The 19,091-nt window shown below is 38.6% G+C and overlaps 1 protein-coding gene across 6 annotated transcripts in view; it reads right to left on the bottom strand.

Moving 5' to 3' along the window:
* The window catches only part of CEP95 (centrosomal protein 95), a 59,080-nt gene that overhangs the window by 32,676 nt on the left and 7,313 nt on the right, over window positions 1–19,091 (bottom strand). For 2 of the 6 annotated variants that reach the window (XM_067715016.1, XM_067715013.1), the window contains exons 5-10: window positions 17,360–17,465; window positions 15,834–15,949; window positions 3,285–3,416; window positions 2,330–2,523; window positions 681–793; window positions 356–485 (exon numbers count right to left, since the gene is read on the bottom strand). In XM_067715016.1, coding sequence (XP_067571117.1) covers window positions 356–485; window positions 681–793; window positions 2,330–2,523; window positions 3,285–3,416; window positions 15,834–15,949; window positions 17,360–17,465 — 791 coding nt within the window. The remainder of the gene's footprint in view (window positions 1–355; window positions 486–680; window positions 794–2,329; window positions 2,524–3,284; window positions 3,417–15,833; window positions 15,950–17,359; window positions 17,466–19,091) is intronic. The other 4 variants (XM_067715018.1, XM_067715017.1, XM_067715014.1 and 1 more) reach the window with 3 other exon arrangements.

Raw genomic sequence — 19,091 nt, 5'->3', positions numbered from 1 at the left:
ACTGAGCCCACACACCACAACTAGAGAAGACCGCGTGCCGCAATGAAGAGCCCGGGCACCTCAATAAAACATCCCGCATGCCGCAACTAAGACCTGACACAGCCAAATAAATAAATAAATAGATAGAATTTGATAAAAATTTGGATAAATCTATACCAAATTTGGTTACATAATAAAAGGCTAGGATATAATTTCTCATCCTATGTCCTACCTGCTTGACTTATGGAAGATTTTCAGTAAGTAAGACGCAACTAACTTCCTAGTACCTTAGCTTAGCTCTCACCTTCAATTGTAAAATCACTTAAATGCTCACCAACTATGGCAATCTCAATACAGATTAAAAAACAAGACTTGCCCAATCTAGTTCAGAGAGGCGCTGAGATAGTTTCTCTGATACTGCATGTAATTCTTGTTCTGTTAACCTCTTTCCTGCCCTCTGGGAGAAAGGTGAATCCCAGGATGAGACTGCAGTTCTGTTTTCATACCTGTAATAAAAAGTGACCTTGTGACATATTTAAGTAGACAAGTGTATGTACATTACTTAGTTCAAAACTACTGTAATACATGTTTTACCAAATATTTCATACTGGTCTTCACAGCAAAATTTGGAGAGTATATCCTTAACTCTTCAAATCCCTTTGCAGACAGACTGTAAACATTGAAGCCTACAGTAATGTTACCTTTTTCCTTTGGGAAGCTTCCTTGTCCTAGGGCCTTGGACCTGAACTGGATACATTTCCTGTTTGCCATCTTTAGACAACTTGGAATTTAAGAAAACTCTATTATCTGGTTCCTATTAAAAACAGAGTTGATTTGAAAGAGATATAAGGAAGACACAAAAATAAGAACATTTTGGGTGTGATGGGAAGGGAGGACCTGTAACACAAAGCTAGATCCCTTCATTCTCCATGTTTTGCTTTTTTAAGACACACATTTGTCAAAACACTCCATTGATTCCCAATGCCAAAGGATGGAGCAATGTCTATAAACTTGTACTCAAAGAAAAAGCATGGCTCAGGATTGCATTCAAATATAAATGCAAGTAAGGTGTTCTCAAATATAAAAATTTAGGGGTTACAGCTACATGTGGACAATGAAAAAATGATCAAATCGCAAGTGGAAAGTATTAAAGTCATTATCTTTCATATCAAGAAGTCAATAGAAACTGTCCAAAACTGAAACAAGACAAAACCTCCAAAATATGAATATAAGCTCAACATTTTAAACAATTTATTTCTTAACTTTAGAGGGAATCTTATAGAAAATATTTCTTGTGATAAAGAAACATCTGATGTTTAACAATCTCTTCAATTTCACTTCAGTATCTTTTTCTTCTATTAAAGTAAAATTAAATTTAATACTTTTTAGTAAATAACTATAATATAATCACATTTTTAAAAAACGTTTAAAATTGAAGTTAGTGTCCTGCTCAAGAATTATTTGAAAAAGAATACTCCCACCTAACTGCAACCCAGGTAGAGAAAAAGAATATTACCAGCAACTCAGAAGGCCTTCCACCATCCCTGCAAGCCTTCCCCAAATGTAACCATTATCCTATGATCCCTTTTTTCTCTTTTTATCCATCCACCCTCCTATCTAAATAGATGCACAGAATGTTTAGAATTATGGTCACCTAATGCTAACTACTTTTTCGGCACTGTATGAATTTTTAATTATGAGAGTGTATCATTGTTTATAAATTTACCCTTGGCATATACCTGAGCGTTCTTGTTGCTAAAAAGATAGAAAAAGGATGACTGTGTAAAAAAGGATTTTATTTTCAAAGAAGAAAAGAGTGGAAGCTAATAGGCCAAAATGTTAATGGTAGTTCATGCTGGATAATAGGAATATGGATGAAAGATTAGTTTTGACACTTTTCTATATGTTAAAACATTTCAATTACTCAATTAGAGACATACAATATGGGTACTGAAACTAGAATGCTTGAATTCTAATCCTAATTCTACAATTGCTGTGTGACCTCAGACAAGATTCTTAAACTCTCTATTTCAGCTTCCCCATGGGAAATATAAATAGTACCTACTCGAGAGCTGTGCTGTAAGAAGAAATTTCTTCGATACCTGCAAATTAGGCAGAACTGTGCCTGGCACAAAATAAACACTCAGTATGTGTTGGCTCTTACTATTTCCCCTTTTACATAGTCATCCTGTCCCTATCTTCCTAGGGTAAGAATATACAGGTATATGCAGAGGTAAATTTTAAGAAGTACAGTGCTCTGATTAGTGCAGTATCCTTGACTACAATTCTAGCAGAAACCTTTTTAAATCTATAGACTTTTCACCAGTTGAAAGCAAGCTTTTCCACTTACCACAGAAAATGCTGTGCCTTCTCCAGTAGAATTCACAGTAGGGGAGCAGTGACTTGAACGCAAGTATTCTTTTCCTATGGGGCAGGGAGCTCGAGGCGCTGAAGGATGGTAAGGTGGATGTAAAGGAATAGCTGATCGGATAGGCTCCCCTAACTTCCTAGCATTTGGGATCATATCCACAGAAGGAATTTCTGCTAGTTGGACAAATCAAAGTGGACATTAAGATGAACTCTAAGAAATAAACCATTTTTTATATATATATATATCCTGTATCATTTTATATATACACATACCCTATACAAACATGTTCACACACACTACTTAGAACTGTATTTTAAACTTGAGAAAAAAAAAACACACCTAAAAAACAATGAAAATAGGGACTCATCCTCAGTAAACAAGTAGGGACCTAATTAAATCAGGAAGAATGCAATTTTAATGTTATTATCATAAAAATGCTTCCTAAAGTCATTTAAAAACAATGAAAAATTACTAAAAACCTAAATGGCTTAAAGAATAGCTATATAAATTATGGTTTATCCACATGTTATAAAAATAGTTAGCCATTAACAATGACTTTATATAATACTAACCATATGAAAACCTCAGAGACAATACAAAATGAGAATATTTTTCAAGTTATTATAATTTGAAGACCACCAACTGACATCTAATCAGTCTAACGTAACAGACTCTTATTGTCCTAAAGTCTCTGTTTGAGAGGAGAGGATTTAAATAAAATAGCAGATGCAAAACATGTGACCAAAGACCATCTTATGAAGAAATCCGAGTTCATAATTAATAGCAAACATTTACAAATGAGGTCACATAAAACCAAAATGAATCGCATTAATTGTAGAGCAACAAAAGTAAAAAGGCTAATAGCAACTGCCACAAGAACGATTGGCTTCAACTCACAGCAATAGTCTCAAGAACTCAATGCATTACTACTCACTGTCTTCAACAAAGGATGTCCCACTCTTGGACAAAAAACTAGATAAGGGAGTGTTCAACACTTCTTCATGTGAGTCAGAACATGGTAGGGTTGAGGCTTTTTTAGACTGCATTTCATTAGGACCTTGGGCACCTAGAAAATATTAAAGTAAAACTTTTTTATTGCTGAATGTTAGACTAAAAGCTATGAGTTTAATACCCTGAGGATAAAAACATCAGAAGTGACATAAGCATAGAACTATGTTGGTCTGATTGCTTGAAATACCAATTACTTTTAATAACTATCAGATAGCAATATGTAGTTCTGTAGCCCAGAATCATTTATATAACTTAAAAACAAAGTTTTACACAATGTTTCATTCCTTTGCTTTAGAAAAATAGGTGCCAGACTTGTAACAGAAATGCTGACTGTTGCACAGGTATATCTCTAAACTAGAGATCTTGGCTGGTACCATAATCAAAGATTTGTAGGTCAAACGAATTGTTTTGTCTAATTTTCAAACGCTTAATATTTTGAATCAGCTCTATAATGTTAATACACAGAGAGCTACATTAAAAATAGTTCTGAAATTGAGGGAATATCCACTTTGCTCCCTTGGAAATCTACAATACACAAACTTCCCATAAACAAAATGGATTAATGACTTTCCCTCTCTAAATAACTTTCTATTTATCTATCCCTTCTTCAGTTTAATGAAAGACTTCACCGTAAACTTAGTCCTCACTTTGAAAGTATGAGAATGCACCCTGAAAACTCGTTGTTTACCGATACGGTCAACTGATAAAATCACTAAAAACAGAAAAATTCACCTTGTACAGATCCCCAAATCCACACAATTTATTCCCGAATACTGTATTTTCAAAATTTTGACACTCAACTGATGTCTTTTAAAAATCTGCAAATACATCTTTTTGGGCTCTCCTTTTCCACAATCCAGTGCAGTATGGCCATTTTCATACCAAAATGTTTTAAGTATGTAAATTTCCCTACATAACTTCATATTTCACATGAATATCCTCTAAGACATAATGTTCACAACTTGGTCCTCAATTTCATTATACTGAATTTGTCATCAGTTTGACCACAGACTAATTCATTTTTATCTGGGTCCATTTTTTTCTTTGACTCCTTGAATAACCATTTCATATGCTCTTTCTTTTTGATGGAATTTCTCCTAAAATCTCATGCTTAGTTATCATCTGGAAATTTTAATTGGTCAGACTGAAAGTTACACAAATTTCTCTCAATGATCTTCAGACTGTTTTAGAACATACTGTTTTATTACTGCAGAGATTGTGAACTTCTTCACTGTAAGCATTAATATTTCAATTAGGGAGTTCCCCGGTGGCCTAATGGCTGGGATTCGGAGCTTTCAATGCGATGGCCAGGGTTCAGTCCCTGGTCAGGCAACTGAGATCCTGCAAGCTGCACGGTGCAGGCAAAAAAAAAAAAAAATCAATTATTTAAGTATCTGTATAGTAAATACATCTCATTTACCAAAAAAAAAAAAAAAAGGGTCTTCAGTAGAACAAATGAGTGAAGATGGTCAGAAGACAAACTTCCAGTTATAAAATAAGTTATAGGGATGTAATGTACCATATGGTGACTACATTAATACTGTATTGGGGGGGTGCCCTGGTGCCAAAGAACTCTCATCCCAGGCTCCTCCATAAGGAATCTGGCTCACGCCACCTATAAAGCAAACCCCAATTCTTGTAGAGACCTCATTACCCCCTCCCCCACTCAGTCACAGAGCAGCAGTGCCTTGGCCCCAGGGGCAGGCCAGATTTGCATAATGGTGAGGTCCTGCTGTGTATCCTGTTACAAGGTGCTTAGGAAGGGGTTTCTCCTTACTTATATAAAAGGTTTAAGGAAGGGAGATGGCCAAGATGGCAGAGTAGAAAGACTCTGAGCTCACCTCCTCTCATAGGCACACCAAAATCACAACCATCTGCAGAACAACCATTGATGAAAAAGACAGGACCCTACCAAAAAAGATCTTTTACAACTAAAGACATAAAGAACGAACCACAACGAGATGGCTAGGAGGGGCAGACTTGCAATATAGTCAAGTCCCATACCCCCCAGTGGGTGACCCACAAAGGAGAACAATTACTTTGTAAAGGTTCTGCCAAAGTCTTGAGTCCCACATAGGCTCCCCAGCCTGGGGGGCCTGCACCGGGAACATGAGCTCCCAGAACATTTGGCTTTGAAGACCACTGGAGATTACTTTTGGGAATACCAGAGGGCTGCAGGAAATAGAGATTTCATTCTTAAAGGGCACACACAAAATCTACTGAGACACAGGACAGAAGCTGTAATTTGAGAGGAGCCTAGGCCAGATCTACTTGCTGATCTTAGAGAGCTTCCCGGAGAGGCAAGAGGCAACTGGAGTTCACCATGAGAACACAGACACTGGCAGCAGCCTTTTTTAGGAGCTCCTTCTACCATGTGGACCCTTGGTGCTGGCAAGCGCCACTGTGGAATCCTACCTCTAGCTCATTAGCGCCAAGACATGGCCCCAACCCAACAGCCTGTAGGTGCCAGTGCTGGGACACATCAGGCCAAGCAACTAACTGGGCAGGGACACAGCCCCACCCATCAGCAGGCAGGTTGCCTTAAGATCCCCTGAGCCCACAGATGCAGCCTTGGGACATGGACCTGCTCACCAGAGGGCCCAGGACCCAGCTTCACCCACCAGTAGGCATGCACCAGTCCCAGAATCCACTGGGCCCTGGCCCTGCCCTTCAGAGAGCCTGCTCTAGCCTCTGGACCAGCTTCTCCCACCAGGGGACAGACATGAGACTCAAGAAAACTAGTCCCGGGACTTCCCTGGTGGCGCAGTGGTTAAGACTCTGCGCTCCCAATGCAGGGGGCCCGGGTTCGAACCCTGGTCAGGGAACTAGATCCCACATGCACGCTGCAATTAAGAATTTCCATGCAACAACTAAGGAAGCCTTCCTGCTGCAACTAAGGAGCTGGTGAGCCGCAACTAAGGAAGCCCGCCTGCCACAACTAAGAAGCTGGTGAACCTCAACAAAGGAGCCTGTGAGCCTCAACTAAGACCTGGCACAACCAAATTAATTAATTTAAAAAAATTATTAAAAAAAAAAAAGAAAGAAAACTAGTCCTGCAACTTATGGACCCAGCCTGCCCACTAGCAGGCCAGACCCTGTGCTGGGACCAGCTGGGCCACAGCCTTGCCCACCAGCAGGCCAACACAAGCTTCAGGACACCCCAGACCCCATACTCAACTGTATCAGGAACTGCGCCCCCCGCCCCCACCCCCCAGCGATCCAACACAAGCTCTGGGACCCTGGGCTCTGCAACCAGGACCTGGCTCTGTCCGCCAGTAGACCAGCACTAACCAAGGACCTGGTTTCACCCACCAGTGGGCAGGCAACAGCCCTGGAGTCTTCTAGACCCTGACTCTCCGCACCACTGAGCCAGTATAAGCCCCGGGGGTCCCTGTGGTTATGCAGTTAGCCACCTTATGCCACCTCGTGACCAGCCAACCAGCAGCTGGCAGCCTCTGCACAAGGCAACCAACTGGCCCAGGGGCCAACCAAGCATACCAGACTGCCCACATAGCCCACCACAATAGAAAGACCCATGCAGTCCTCATAGGGGGAACCGCTAGAGCATATAGCTCAGATAGGACATACTGCTGGGACACATAAGGCGTTTCCAACAAAAGGCCACTTCTCCAAAGTTGGGAAATATAATCAACATACCAGATACATAAAAATAAAAACAGCAACTTAGGCAAAATGAGGCAACAGAGTAACGCGTTCCAGATAAAGGTACAAGATAAAACCCCAGAAGAAGAACTAAGTGAAGTGGAGATAGGCAATCTACTGGAGAAGGAGTTCAGGGTAGTGATCATAAAGATGATCAAAGAACATGGGAGAAGAATGGATGCACAGAATGAGAAATTAGAAGTTTTTAATGAAGAGTTAGAAAATATAAAGAACAAGAAGATAGAAATAAAGAATACAATAACAAATGAAAAATACACTAGAAGGAATTAAAAGTAGATTAAATGATACAGAGGAATGGATCAGTGAGCTAGAAGACAGGGTAGTGGAAATCACTGATGCTGAACGAATTAAAGAGAAATCAAAAGAAATGAGAACACTTAAGAGATCTCTAGGACAATATGAGATGCACTAATACTCGCATTTATAAGCGTTCCAGAAGGATAAGAGAGAGAGAAAGGAGCTGATAACATTTGAAGACATAATAGCTGAAAACTTCCCTAACCTGGGAAGGGAAACAGACAGCCAAGTCCAGGAAGCACAGAGAAGTCCCATACTACAAGACACACTCTAGTTCTAAGAGCAAAAATTAAAGGTAAAGAGAGAATATTAAAAGCAACAAGGGGGGCTTCCCTGGTGGCACAGTGGTTAAGAAACCACCTGCCAATGCAGGGGACACGGGTTTGAGCTATGGTCTGGGAAGATCCCACATGCTGCAGAGCAACTAAGCCTGTATGCCACGACTACTGAGCCTGCGCTCCAGAGCCCGCGAGCCACAACTCCTGAAGCCTGGGCGCCTAGAACACATGCTCTGCAACAAGAAAAGCCACTGCACTGCAACGAAGAGTAGCCCCTGCTCACCGCAACTAGAGAAAGCCCATGTGCAGCAACAAAGACCCAATGCAGCCAAAAATAAATAAATTAAATAAATAAAATTTTAAAAATACCTTTAAAAGCAACAAGGGAAAAGCAACAAATTACATACAAGAGAACTCCTACAAGGCTATCAGCTGACTTTTAAGCAGAAACTCTGCAGGCCAGAAGGGAGTGGCAGGCTATATTTAAAGTGATGAAAGGGAAAAACCTTCAACCAAGAATACTCTACCCAGCAAGGCTCTCGTTCAGATTTGATGGAAAGATCAAAAAGTTTACAGACAAGCAAAAGCTAAAAGAGTTCAGCATCACCAAACCAGCTTTACAACAAATGTCAAAGGAACTTCTCTAAGTGAAAAAGAAAAGGCCATAACTAGAAAGGTGAAAATTACAAAATGAAACAGTTCATTGCTAAAGGCAACCATACAGTAAAGGTAGGAAATTATCCACACACAAAGTTAGTAAGGTTAAAAGAGAAAAGGAGTAAAATCATTTATATCCATGATAAGCAGTTAAGGATACACAAAACAATCAGATATAAGATATGATATCAAAAACAGTAATCATAAAGGAAGGGAAGTACAGGTGCAGGGTTGTTAAAATGCATTTAAAAGTGAGAGATCAGGGCTTCCCTGGTGGCACAGTGGTTGAGAGTCCGCCTGCCAATGCAGGGGACGCGGGTTCGTGCCACGGTCCGGGAAGATCCCACATGCCGTGGAGCAGCTGGGCCCGTGAGCCATGGCCGCTGAGCCTGCGCGTCCAGAGCCTATGCTCCGCAACAGGACAGACCACAACAGCGAGAGGCCTGCGTATCGCAAAAAAAAAAAAAAAAAAGGTGAGAAATCAGCAACTTAAGACAATCACATATATATATGGAAATAGAGAGAGACACTGCAAATGGAAAACAAAAGAAAACAGGGGTAGCAATACTCATATTAGACAAAATAGACATTAAAGACTATTACAAAAGACAAAGGAGAACATTAAATTATGATCAAGGGATCAATCCAAGAAGAAGACATAATAACTGTAAATATAAATGCACCCAATATACAAGCACCTCAATACATAAAGCAAACATTAACAGACATAAAGGAAGAAACTGACAGTAACACAGTAATAATAAGGGACTTTAACACCCCACTTAAATCAATGGGCAGATCATCCAGACGGAAAATCAATAGGGAAACACTAGCCTTAAATGACACATTAGACCAGATGGGCTTAATAGATGTACAGAACATTCGATCCAAAGGAAGCAGCACGCACATTCTTTTCAAGTGCACATGGAACATTCTCCAGAATAGATCACATGCTAGGTCACAAAATAAACCTCAGTAAATTTAAGAAAACTGAAATCACATCAAGCATCTTTTCTGACCACAACACTAGGAAGCTAGTAATCAACTACAAGAAAAACTGCAAAAAACACAAACACATAGAGGTTAAGCAATATGCTGTTAAACAATCAATGGATCACTGAAGAAATCAAAGAGGAATTAAAAAAATACCTGGAGACAAATGAAAACAAAAACATAATAATCCAAAATCTACGGGATGCAGCAAATGCAGTTCTAAGAGGGAAGTTAGTGATACAAGCTTACCTCACGAAACAAAAAAACCTCAAATAAACAACCTAACCTTATACCTAAAAGAACTAAAAAAAGCACAGACAAAACCCAAAGTTAGTAGAAGGAAAGAAAGGTCAAAGCAGAAACATAAAATAGAGACTAAAAAAAACAGTAGAAAAAAATCAATGAAACTAAGAATTGGTTCTTTGAAAAAACAAACAAAATTGATAAACCTTTAGCCAGACTCATCAAGAAAAAAAGAGAGAAGGTCCAAATCAATAAAATCAGAAGGGAAAAAAGAAAAGTTACAACCAGCACCAAAGAAATACAAAAGATCATAAGAGACTACTACAAACAACTAGATGCCAATAAAATGGACAACCTAGAAGAAAAGGACAAATTCTTTGAAATGTACAATCTCCCAAGACTGAACCAGGAAGAAACAGAAAATACGAACAGACCAATTACCAGTAACGAAACTGAATCACTAATTTAAAAACTCTCAACAAACAAAAAGTCCAGGACCAGATGGCTTCACAGCTGAATTCTACCAAACACGTAGAGAAGAGTTAACACCTAATCTTCTCAAACTATTCCAAAAAATCGCAGAGGAAGGAACACTTCCGAACTCACTCAATGAGGCCAGCATCACCTTGATACCAAAACCAGACAAAGATATCACAAAAAAAGAAAATTACAGGCCCAAATCACTGGTGAACATAGATGCAAAAATTCTCAATGAAATATTAGCAAACCGAATCCAACAACGCATTGAAAGGATCCTACACCATGATCAAGTGGGATTTATCCCAGGGATGCAAAGATTTTCAGAATCTGTACCACATTAACAAACTGAAAGAATAAAAATCAAAGGATCATCTTAATAGATGCAGAAAAAGCTTTTGACAAAATTCAACACCCATTTATGATAAAAACTCTCCAGAAAGTGGTCATAGAGGGAACATACCTCAACGTAATAAAGGCCATATGTAAGAAACCCACAGTTAACATCATACTCAATGGTGAAAAGCCAAAAGCATTTTCCTCTAAGATCAGGAACAAGACAAGGATGCCCTCTCTCACCACATTTATGCAACATAGAATTGAAAGTCCTAGCCACAGCAATCAGACAAGAGAAAAAAATAAAAGGAATCTAAATTGGAAAGGAAGAAGTAAAACTATCAGTTTGCAGATGACATGATACTATATATAGAAAATCCTAAAGAAGCCACCAGAAAACTACCAGAGCTCACCAGTGAATTCAGTAAAGTTGCAGGATACAAAATTAATATGAAGAAATCTGTCACAATTTTATACACTAACAACAAACTATCAGAAAGAGAAATTAAGGAAACAATCCCATTTGTCACTGCACCAAAAAGAATAAGACACCCAGGAATAAACCTACCTAAGGAGGTAAAAGACTTGTACTCAGAAAACTATAAGACACTGATGAAAGAAACTGAAGATGACACACAGATGTAAAGATATACCATGTTCAAGAATTAGAAGAATACTGTTAAATTGACTATACTAGTCAAGGCAATTCACATATTCAATGCAATCCCTACCAAATTACCAATGACATTTTTCACAGAACTAGAACAAATAATGTTAAAATTTGTATGGAAACACAAAAGACCCTGAATAGCCAAAACAATCTTGAGCAAGAAAGGAGCTGTAGGGTTCACGCTCTCTGACTTCAGACTATACTACAAAGCTACAGTAATCAAAACAGTATGGAACTAGCACAAAGCCAGATACATAAATCAGTGGAACAGAATAGAGAGCCTAGAAATAAACCCACACACTGAAGGTCAATTAATCTATGACAAGGAGGCAATAATATACAACAGAGAAAAAGTCCTTCAATAAGTGGTGCTAGGAAAACTGGACAGATACATGTAAAAGAATGAAATTACAACATTTTCTCACACCATGTACAAAAGTAAACTCAAATTGGATTATAGGTCTAAATGTAAGACCAAAAACCATAAAACTCCTAGAAGAAAACATATGCAGAACGCTCTTTGACATAAATTGTAGCAGTATCTTTTTGGCTCTGTCTCCTAAAGCAAAGGAAATAAAAGCAAAAATAAACAAATGGGACCTAGTTAGACTTATAAGTTTTTGCACAGCAAAGGAAACCATCAACAAAAAGACAACCTTTAGGGACTTCCCTGATGGTCCAGAGGTTGAGACTCTGTGCTTCCAATGCAGGGGGTGCAGGTTCGATCCCTGGACAGGGAACTAAAATCCCATATGCCACGCCGTGTGGCCAGAAAAACAAACAAACAAACAAAAAAAGACAACCTTTAAAATTAGAAAATATTTGCTAATGAGATGACTGACAAAGAGATTAATATCCAAAATATATAAAAGGCTCATACAACTCAACATCAAACAAAACAAGCCCAATTAAAAAATGGGCAGAAGGGCTTCCCTGGTGGCGCAGTGGTTGAGAGTCCGCCTGCCGATGCAGGGGACACGGGTTCGTGCCCCGGTCTGGGAAGATCCCACATGCCGCAGAGCGGCTGGCCCGTGAGCCTGCGCGTCCGGAGCCTGTGCTCCGCAGCAGGAGAGGCCACAACAGTGAGAGGCTGGCGTACCGCAAAAAAAAAAAGGGCAGAAGACCCGAATAGACATTTTTCCAAAAAAGACATACAGATGGCTAACAGGCACATGAAGAGATGCTCGATATCGCTAATCATCAGAGAAATGCAAATTAAAACCACAATGAGATATCACCTCACACTTGTCAGAATGTCTATCATCAAAAAGACCACAGATACCAGAGAAAACCGTAATTCAAAAAGATACATGCACTCCAATGTTCACTGCAGCACTATTTACAATAGCCAGGACATGGAAGCAACCTAAATGTCTATCAAGAGAGGGATGGATAAAGAAGATGTGGTACATATATACAATGCAGTACGACTCAGCCATAAAAAAAGAATGAAATAATGCCATTTGCAGAGAAGTGGATAGACCTAGAGAGTGTCATACAGAGTAAAATAAGTCAGAAAGAGAAATATATTGTATAATATCACTTACATGTGGAATCTAGAAAAATGGTACAGATGAACTTATTTGCAAAGCAGAAATAGAGACACAGATATAGTGAACAAACTTATGGATATCAAGGGGGGAAGGGGGCAGGTGGGATGAATTGGGAAATTATGATTGACATATATACACTACTATGTATAAAACAGATAACTAATGAAAACCTACTGTATAGCACAGGGAACTCTACTCAATGCTCTGTGGTGACCTAAATGGGAAGGAAATCTAAAGAAGAGGAAATATATGTATACATATAACTGATTCACTTTGCCATACAAAAGAAATTAACACAGCATTGAAAAGCAACTATACTCCAATAAAAATTAATAAAAAAATACATTAAAATAAGTGTATGTTGACCCCCCCCCCAAAAAAAGACCACAGATAACAAATGCTGGTGAGGATGTGGAAAAAAGGGAACCCTTGTACACTACAGGTGGGAATGCAAATTGGTGCTGCCACTGTGGAGAACAGTATAACAGTTTTTCAAAAAGCTAAAAACGGAACTACCATATGACCCAGCAACTCCACTTCTGGTTATATATCCAAAATAAATGGGAACACTAATTTGAAAAGATACATGCACCCCCAACATTCATAGCAGCATTATTTATAATTGCCAAGATATGGAAGCAACCTGTGTCCATCAACAAATGGATGAAAAAAAAAAACAAACAAATGGATGGATAGAGAAAATGTGGTGTGTATATATATATATATATAATGGACTACTACTCACCCATAAAAATGGAATGAAAATTTTGCCATTTGCAACAACATGGATGGACCTGGAGGGTATTATGCTAAGTGATATAAGTCAGACAGAAAAACAAATACTATATGATATCATTTATATGTGGAAGCTAAAGAATAAAACAAACTAGTGAATATAACAAAAAGGAAACAAACACACAGATATAGAGAACAAACTAGTGGTTACCAGTGGGGAGGGGGCAAGACAGGGAAGGGGTTAAGAGGTACAAACTATTATGTATAAAATAAGATACAAGGATATATTGTACAACACAGGGAATATAGCCAATACTTTATAATAACTATAAATGGAATATAAAAATTTAAAAATTGTGAATCACTATGCTGTACACCTGTAACATATAATATTGTACATCAACTATATCTCAATTTTAAAAAAGGTTTAAGAAAAAAATACTGTGTTGTATATTTGAAAGTTGCTAATAGAGTAGATCTTAAAAGTTCTCATCACAAGAAAAAAGTTTGTAATTTTTTGGTAACGAATGTTAACTAGACATACTGTGGTAATCATTTTGCAATACATACTACTGAAGAATCATATTGTACATCTGTATAAGTAATATAATGTTATATGTCAATTATATTGCAATAAAAAAGAAAGATTTATAGTCCTGGAATTAAAGCCTAAATTAGATGTCTAAGAATGTATATGATGACATTTATCTGATGAATTAAATCCAAATATAAAAGGAAGCTACCATATGACATCAATTTTTTTTTCGGTACGCGGGCCTCTCACTGTTGTGGCCTCTCCCGTTGCGGAGCACAGGCTCCGGATGCGCAGGCTCAGCAGCCATGGCTCACGGGCCCAGCCGCTCCGCGGCATGTGGGATCTTCCCGGACCTGGGCACGAACCCGTGTCCCCTGTGTCGGCAGGCAGACTCTCAACCACTGCACCACCAGGGAAGCCCTCTCAACCACTTCTTTTTTTCCTTTTAATTGCATTATAATCTGAAGTTAAAATCTGAAAATAATAATTCACTTTTTATAGATATAACCTTTCTACATGGCACTTGCTATCACAGAACACCATTTCTAAAATCACCATCCCTTTCATCTGACTCTCTACCTTGAAGAAACATTCTTGCATTACCTACACTTGACTCTGGTCATTCTGCTACTTTGCCCATCCCAGTGGCAAGTAAATGTCTTTGGCTTACTGTCTGACCTCCCAGACATAGGTTCTTCAAACGCAATTCCTTGGAATGGTATGTCTATTCCTTGGAATTAGAGTGTTAATGCTGAAAGGGATTTCAAAGATGGTTTAGTTTAATTCTCTAATTTCACACTTGAAGAAACAGAGGCTCAGAAAAGATAAGGGGCTTGTCCAAAGTCACACAGCCAGTAGCAGAGTCTGGAAGAGAATACAGGCCACTTGATTCCCATAATTTAATGTACTTAATTCTACTCTAGCATTCCTGTTCTTCCATTTAAAAAAAAAAACTTATTGTGGACCTAATGTTTTGCTAATTTTTGGAATACTAAGACGAATATGAATAATTTTATTAGACATTTCACTTATTTGTCTTATTTACTGACTGCCTCCACAAGTAGAATATATGTTCTATAAGGGAAGGGATTTGTGTCTGTGTCTATTCTGTTTACTACTGTATCACCACTGCCTGGCAAAGGGAAGGCATTAAATAAATATTTGCTGAATGAATAGGAGGTCGCTACTGTCCCTGGAACTCACAGTTTACATAATAGTCAAGGTGAGAAGACCACAATGTAGGAATACAGAGCCTCAGAGGCTGGGCTTTGTATAGAGTGAGTTTGCCAGAAAGAGAAAGGAAGAGCATTCCAACAAAAGAAGCTATATGATGTTGGAAGTTCCCTGGTGGCCTAGTGGTTAGGATTCTGGGCTTTCACTGCCGTGGCCCAGGTTCAATCCCTGGTCGGGAAACTGAGATCCTGCAAGCTGCATGGCACGGCCAAAAAAAAAGAAAAGAAAAAAGAAACTATATGATGCCAAGAGAAAAGCAAGACAACCAAGATGGGCAGAACAGGAAGTGGGATGGCTGGAGGAGAGCAAGGTGAGAGTCTCAAAACATGGCTGAGAGATATTCAGGTTTACTGTGTATAAGCAGGGACTGTTGGAAATATGGCCTGAAGCCTGGGAGAAAAACTGCCACTGGATGTACACACTTGGTTGACACCATGAAAAAAGTGAGTCACCCAGCTCAGGAAACTATACTTAGGGGGTATTCTGAGTGTGACCAAACTGTTAAGCTGCATCCAGAATTTTCTTCCTAGGGTATCATGTCCCACATATTACATGACAAACTTGCATCCACCTATTTGCCCATGCACCTAGGACTCCCACTTGACTCATTCTGGACAACTGTTCATATACAGTGGGTAATGGCAGTATTCTGGAATTTCAATTTTGATGTCCAGTTAGGGCTCTCTCTATTCTTCTCAACTTTTAAACACTTCTAACTATTTACATTTTCACAGTTTTATGTTGAATAACAATAACTGATATGTGAAGTTTAACTACTCACCATTACTTCTTAGAGAAAAGGTGTGTGCTGTGTCTCCAAGTCTAATTATTTCACCAGTGGATTCTGCTTCATCTCCACCCCAAGAGGGGCCCAATGCCTCAGATGATGAGGAGCACCTGAAAGAGTTTCCTCACTTACTGATGGCCTGGCCTGACCACAAAGGGCCCTTTCTGTGAGGACCCCAAGAGCTGCTTCAAGCAGCCTGCCTATGGATGTTCAGATTCGTCATTGTTATGTGCAGAAAACAGGAGACTTTTCCTTCTGCTGCTTAACTGTTTTAACTGATACACGTATGGCGGGAAAAGCTGTGTATGAAGTGTCAAGGATTAAATGTATAGGTGAATATACATAGAGAACAATAAATACTGGTTACTTTAGAGGTGTGGAAGTGAAGGGAATCTAGGTAGGATATTAATTTTGTATTAAACATCCTTTTATTGTTGCACTTTTGCTATTTTTTTAATCTAATAATGAAAAATAAAGTCAAAAAATTTATTTCCTGATGGTCTCCTTTAAGACACGTTTTCTACAACATACTATATTTAAACAAGAAGGCTTTGCCTGTGCTTTTCAAACCATGACAAATTCCATAAAAAAACTGATAATTGGATACTTAAAGGAAAATCATAGCAGCATGTTTAACCTCTACTTAGCAGAAGTACAATCAAACCTGCAACAACATTACATTTTGCCTATGAAAACAGCAATTCTGTAACTCTGGTATTGGTCGATGATACTGGTTGATGAGGGTGCAGTAACCCAGTACTTTTATACTGCTGGTGGGTATTTAAATAGTCACAGCCTTTTGGGAAAGTAATTTGGCAACTTTTAATAGCCTTATATCATTCATAATCTTCCACTCGGAATGTAGTTTAAATATATGAGTGGAAGCAGAGTAGAGAAAGAATAAACAGAAGTATGTATCACATTAAAAAATAATAATATGAAAAACAAAGGAACAACTACCTCCACTTCAGAGGTGTGGTTTAGTAAATTATGATGCACCCATATGCATGATATGTTATACAGTGACTAAAAATGATTGTAAAGAGTTTATCAAGTTAGGAAAAGACTTGATGTGTTAAACTTTAAAATGCAGGAAACAAAATTATACAGACAATATGACTAAATCCCCAAAAGAAAAAAACAGTAAAGAAGGCTAAATTACAACAAAATGTTAACAAGCAGTTACTTAGTTCTGAATGATACAGTTCATCTTTTTTCTTTTTTTGCTTCTTTTTTATTCCTCTGTACTTTCCAAATTTTCAGCAAGGAACATGAACTACTTTGATGATTAAGGGAAATGTTTTAAATTAAGTAGGTGGCTAATGCTGAGAATTAAGTATTATATATAGCTCGAGGTTCTTAAAACTCCCTCAGGGAGGTTTAAAACATGAGAAGTTAGTAAATTTTCACATCAGCTTTGTTTTTTTGCTGCCATTCTGGTATATTGTGTGCAATTTTAATTCTTAGTAGAAGGAAAAGCATAACTTGTTTTGCTTAAATTCACAGACATTGAGTGCTACCTCTCAAAAGAAACTCTTTTCCATGATGATCTGGATTCTTTAGTACTTTCTCGCTCTTCCAAAGGGTCTCCTCGATGGGATTCTTTAGAACGCTGTCCAGTTTCACCTGTTTGGAACAGATAAAAACAATACCAAAAACCCAAGTTAATGCAACTGTTTCTCTACAGGGGATGGGTAGAGGTAAGGACAGTAGAATATCCTCAACCCCTTCCTGGTACACTGGGCTCTTGTGAAAGTGAAGTGAGAACCAAATCATTACTTGCAATGAGCACACTAGTGTTGCTTTAAAAGCAGGGTCTACAGTTGTATTAGCAATGTTCTATTTTTTAAGCCAGGTGGTAGGTTCATTTAGTATTCTTTACACCTCTCTATCTGTGAGTTAGAGATATCTGAGGCAAGGTGACTAGGATGTGGCTTCAGAAAAACATGACTATGTCAGCCTACCTCAAGCTCCAAGACAATCATGCCCTAGCCTAAGATAAGAGTGAGACCACATCAAGGTGTGGATGAAATTTTCCTTAAGACTATCAACCTTGGGACTTCCCTGGCGGTCTGGTGGTTAAGACTCTGTGCTTCCACTGTAGGGGCACGGGTTCAATCCCCGGTCGGGGAGCTAGGATCCCTCATGCCACACAGCACACCCAAAAAAAAAAAAAAAAAAAAAAAAGACTCTCAATCTATTTTCTACCCCAACATACTTAAGAAATACACTTTCACAGTGGCAGTAACTCACTAGGGAAGTGATTTCGGGAGGTATGTGGGTGAAACCTCCTACTTCAGATATACCCGTCTGGATATTCCCATCCCACTTCTAAAGATTTCCTGTTTCAACAACCACCTTCACTTTTTTCTGTTTCTATATTCACCAAGCAACATTTTAACAACATTAGTCAATATTCATTGTGTATTTACTCTGGGCTAGGCTCAATGCTAAATTACTTATGCATATCTATTAACCTTCACTACAATCATGAAAGAATTTCAGAAGAGAAAACTGAGGCTTAGATAGCTTCAGTCCTACAGTGAGGGATGAAACTTAGTGAGTCATACAGTAAGTGGCAGCATTAAGCCCATAGTCTGCCTTCAAATCCCTTGATCTTCAGTGGTAAATGATAATGCTAACTCAGAAAAAACTGCTCTGTACCTGACCTGACTAGTGATAATACAGATTTAGTTCCCATTATTAATTGGCATGTTGAAAATTCTGATCAGCTCTAGGTAATACTGCTATATAAACTTGGACCTGCAAAGGTGAGAATCAGACTTCAGAAAACATTCTCCAACTACAGTACTATCACATAGGGAGGGCCCATCTGAGCAAACTCCCTTCTAGCAGCACTAAGCTTATCATATCCTACTGACCTCCCCTGGGAAGATCCCCCGCTCAGCATTTCATTATTACCAGCCTCACATGTAAGTATCTCTCATTTCTGTCCTCCTCTCCATTCCCACTGCCTATCATTCCTCCCCTACACGCAATCAAGTACTACATCATAAAGACTGCTGTCGTTAGAACATTTCAAATTAATTACTCTTTTAGGTAGTTTTCTTCCCCTTACTCTTCCCCTTTCAATCTTTCCTTCTAGGCCTTATCTCTATATGCTTTTAAGTCTTTTTCAGCAACAAGGATAAAAGATAGAAAACTATCTCTAACTAAAGAATTTAAGATTAATTTCAGATGTTATATTCACAGCATAGGTCTCACCATCAACAATGTGAGAATTAGGAATGA

Source organism: Pseudorca crassidens, chromosome 19 (genome assembly GCF_039906515.1).
Source record: "Pseudorca crassidens isolate mPseCra1 chromosome 19, mPseCra1.hap1, whole genome shotgun sequence".
Lineage (NCBI taxonomy): Eukaryota > Metazoa > Chordata > Mammalia > Artiodactyla > Delphinidae > Pseudorca > Pseudorca crassidens.
The sequence above is the reverse complement of the archived record's forward strand: the minus strand, read 5'-3'. Positions and strand labels throughout refer to the sequence as shown.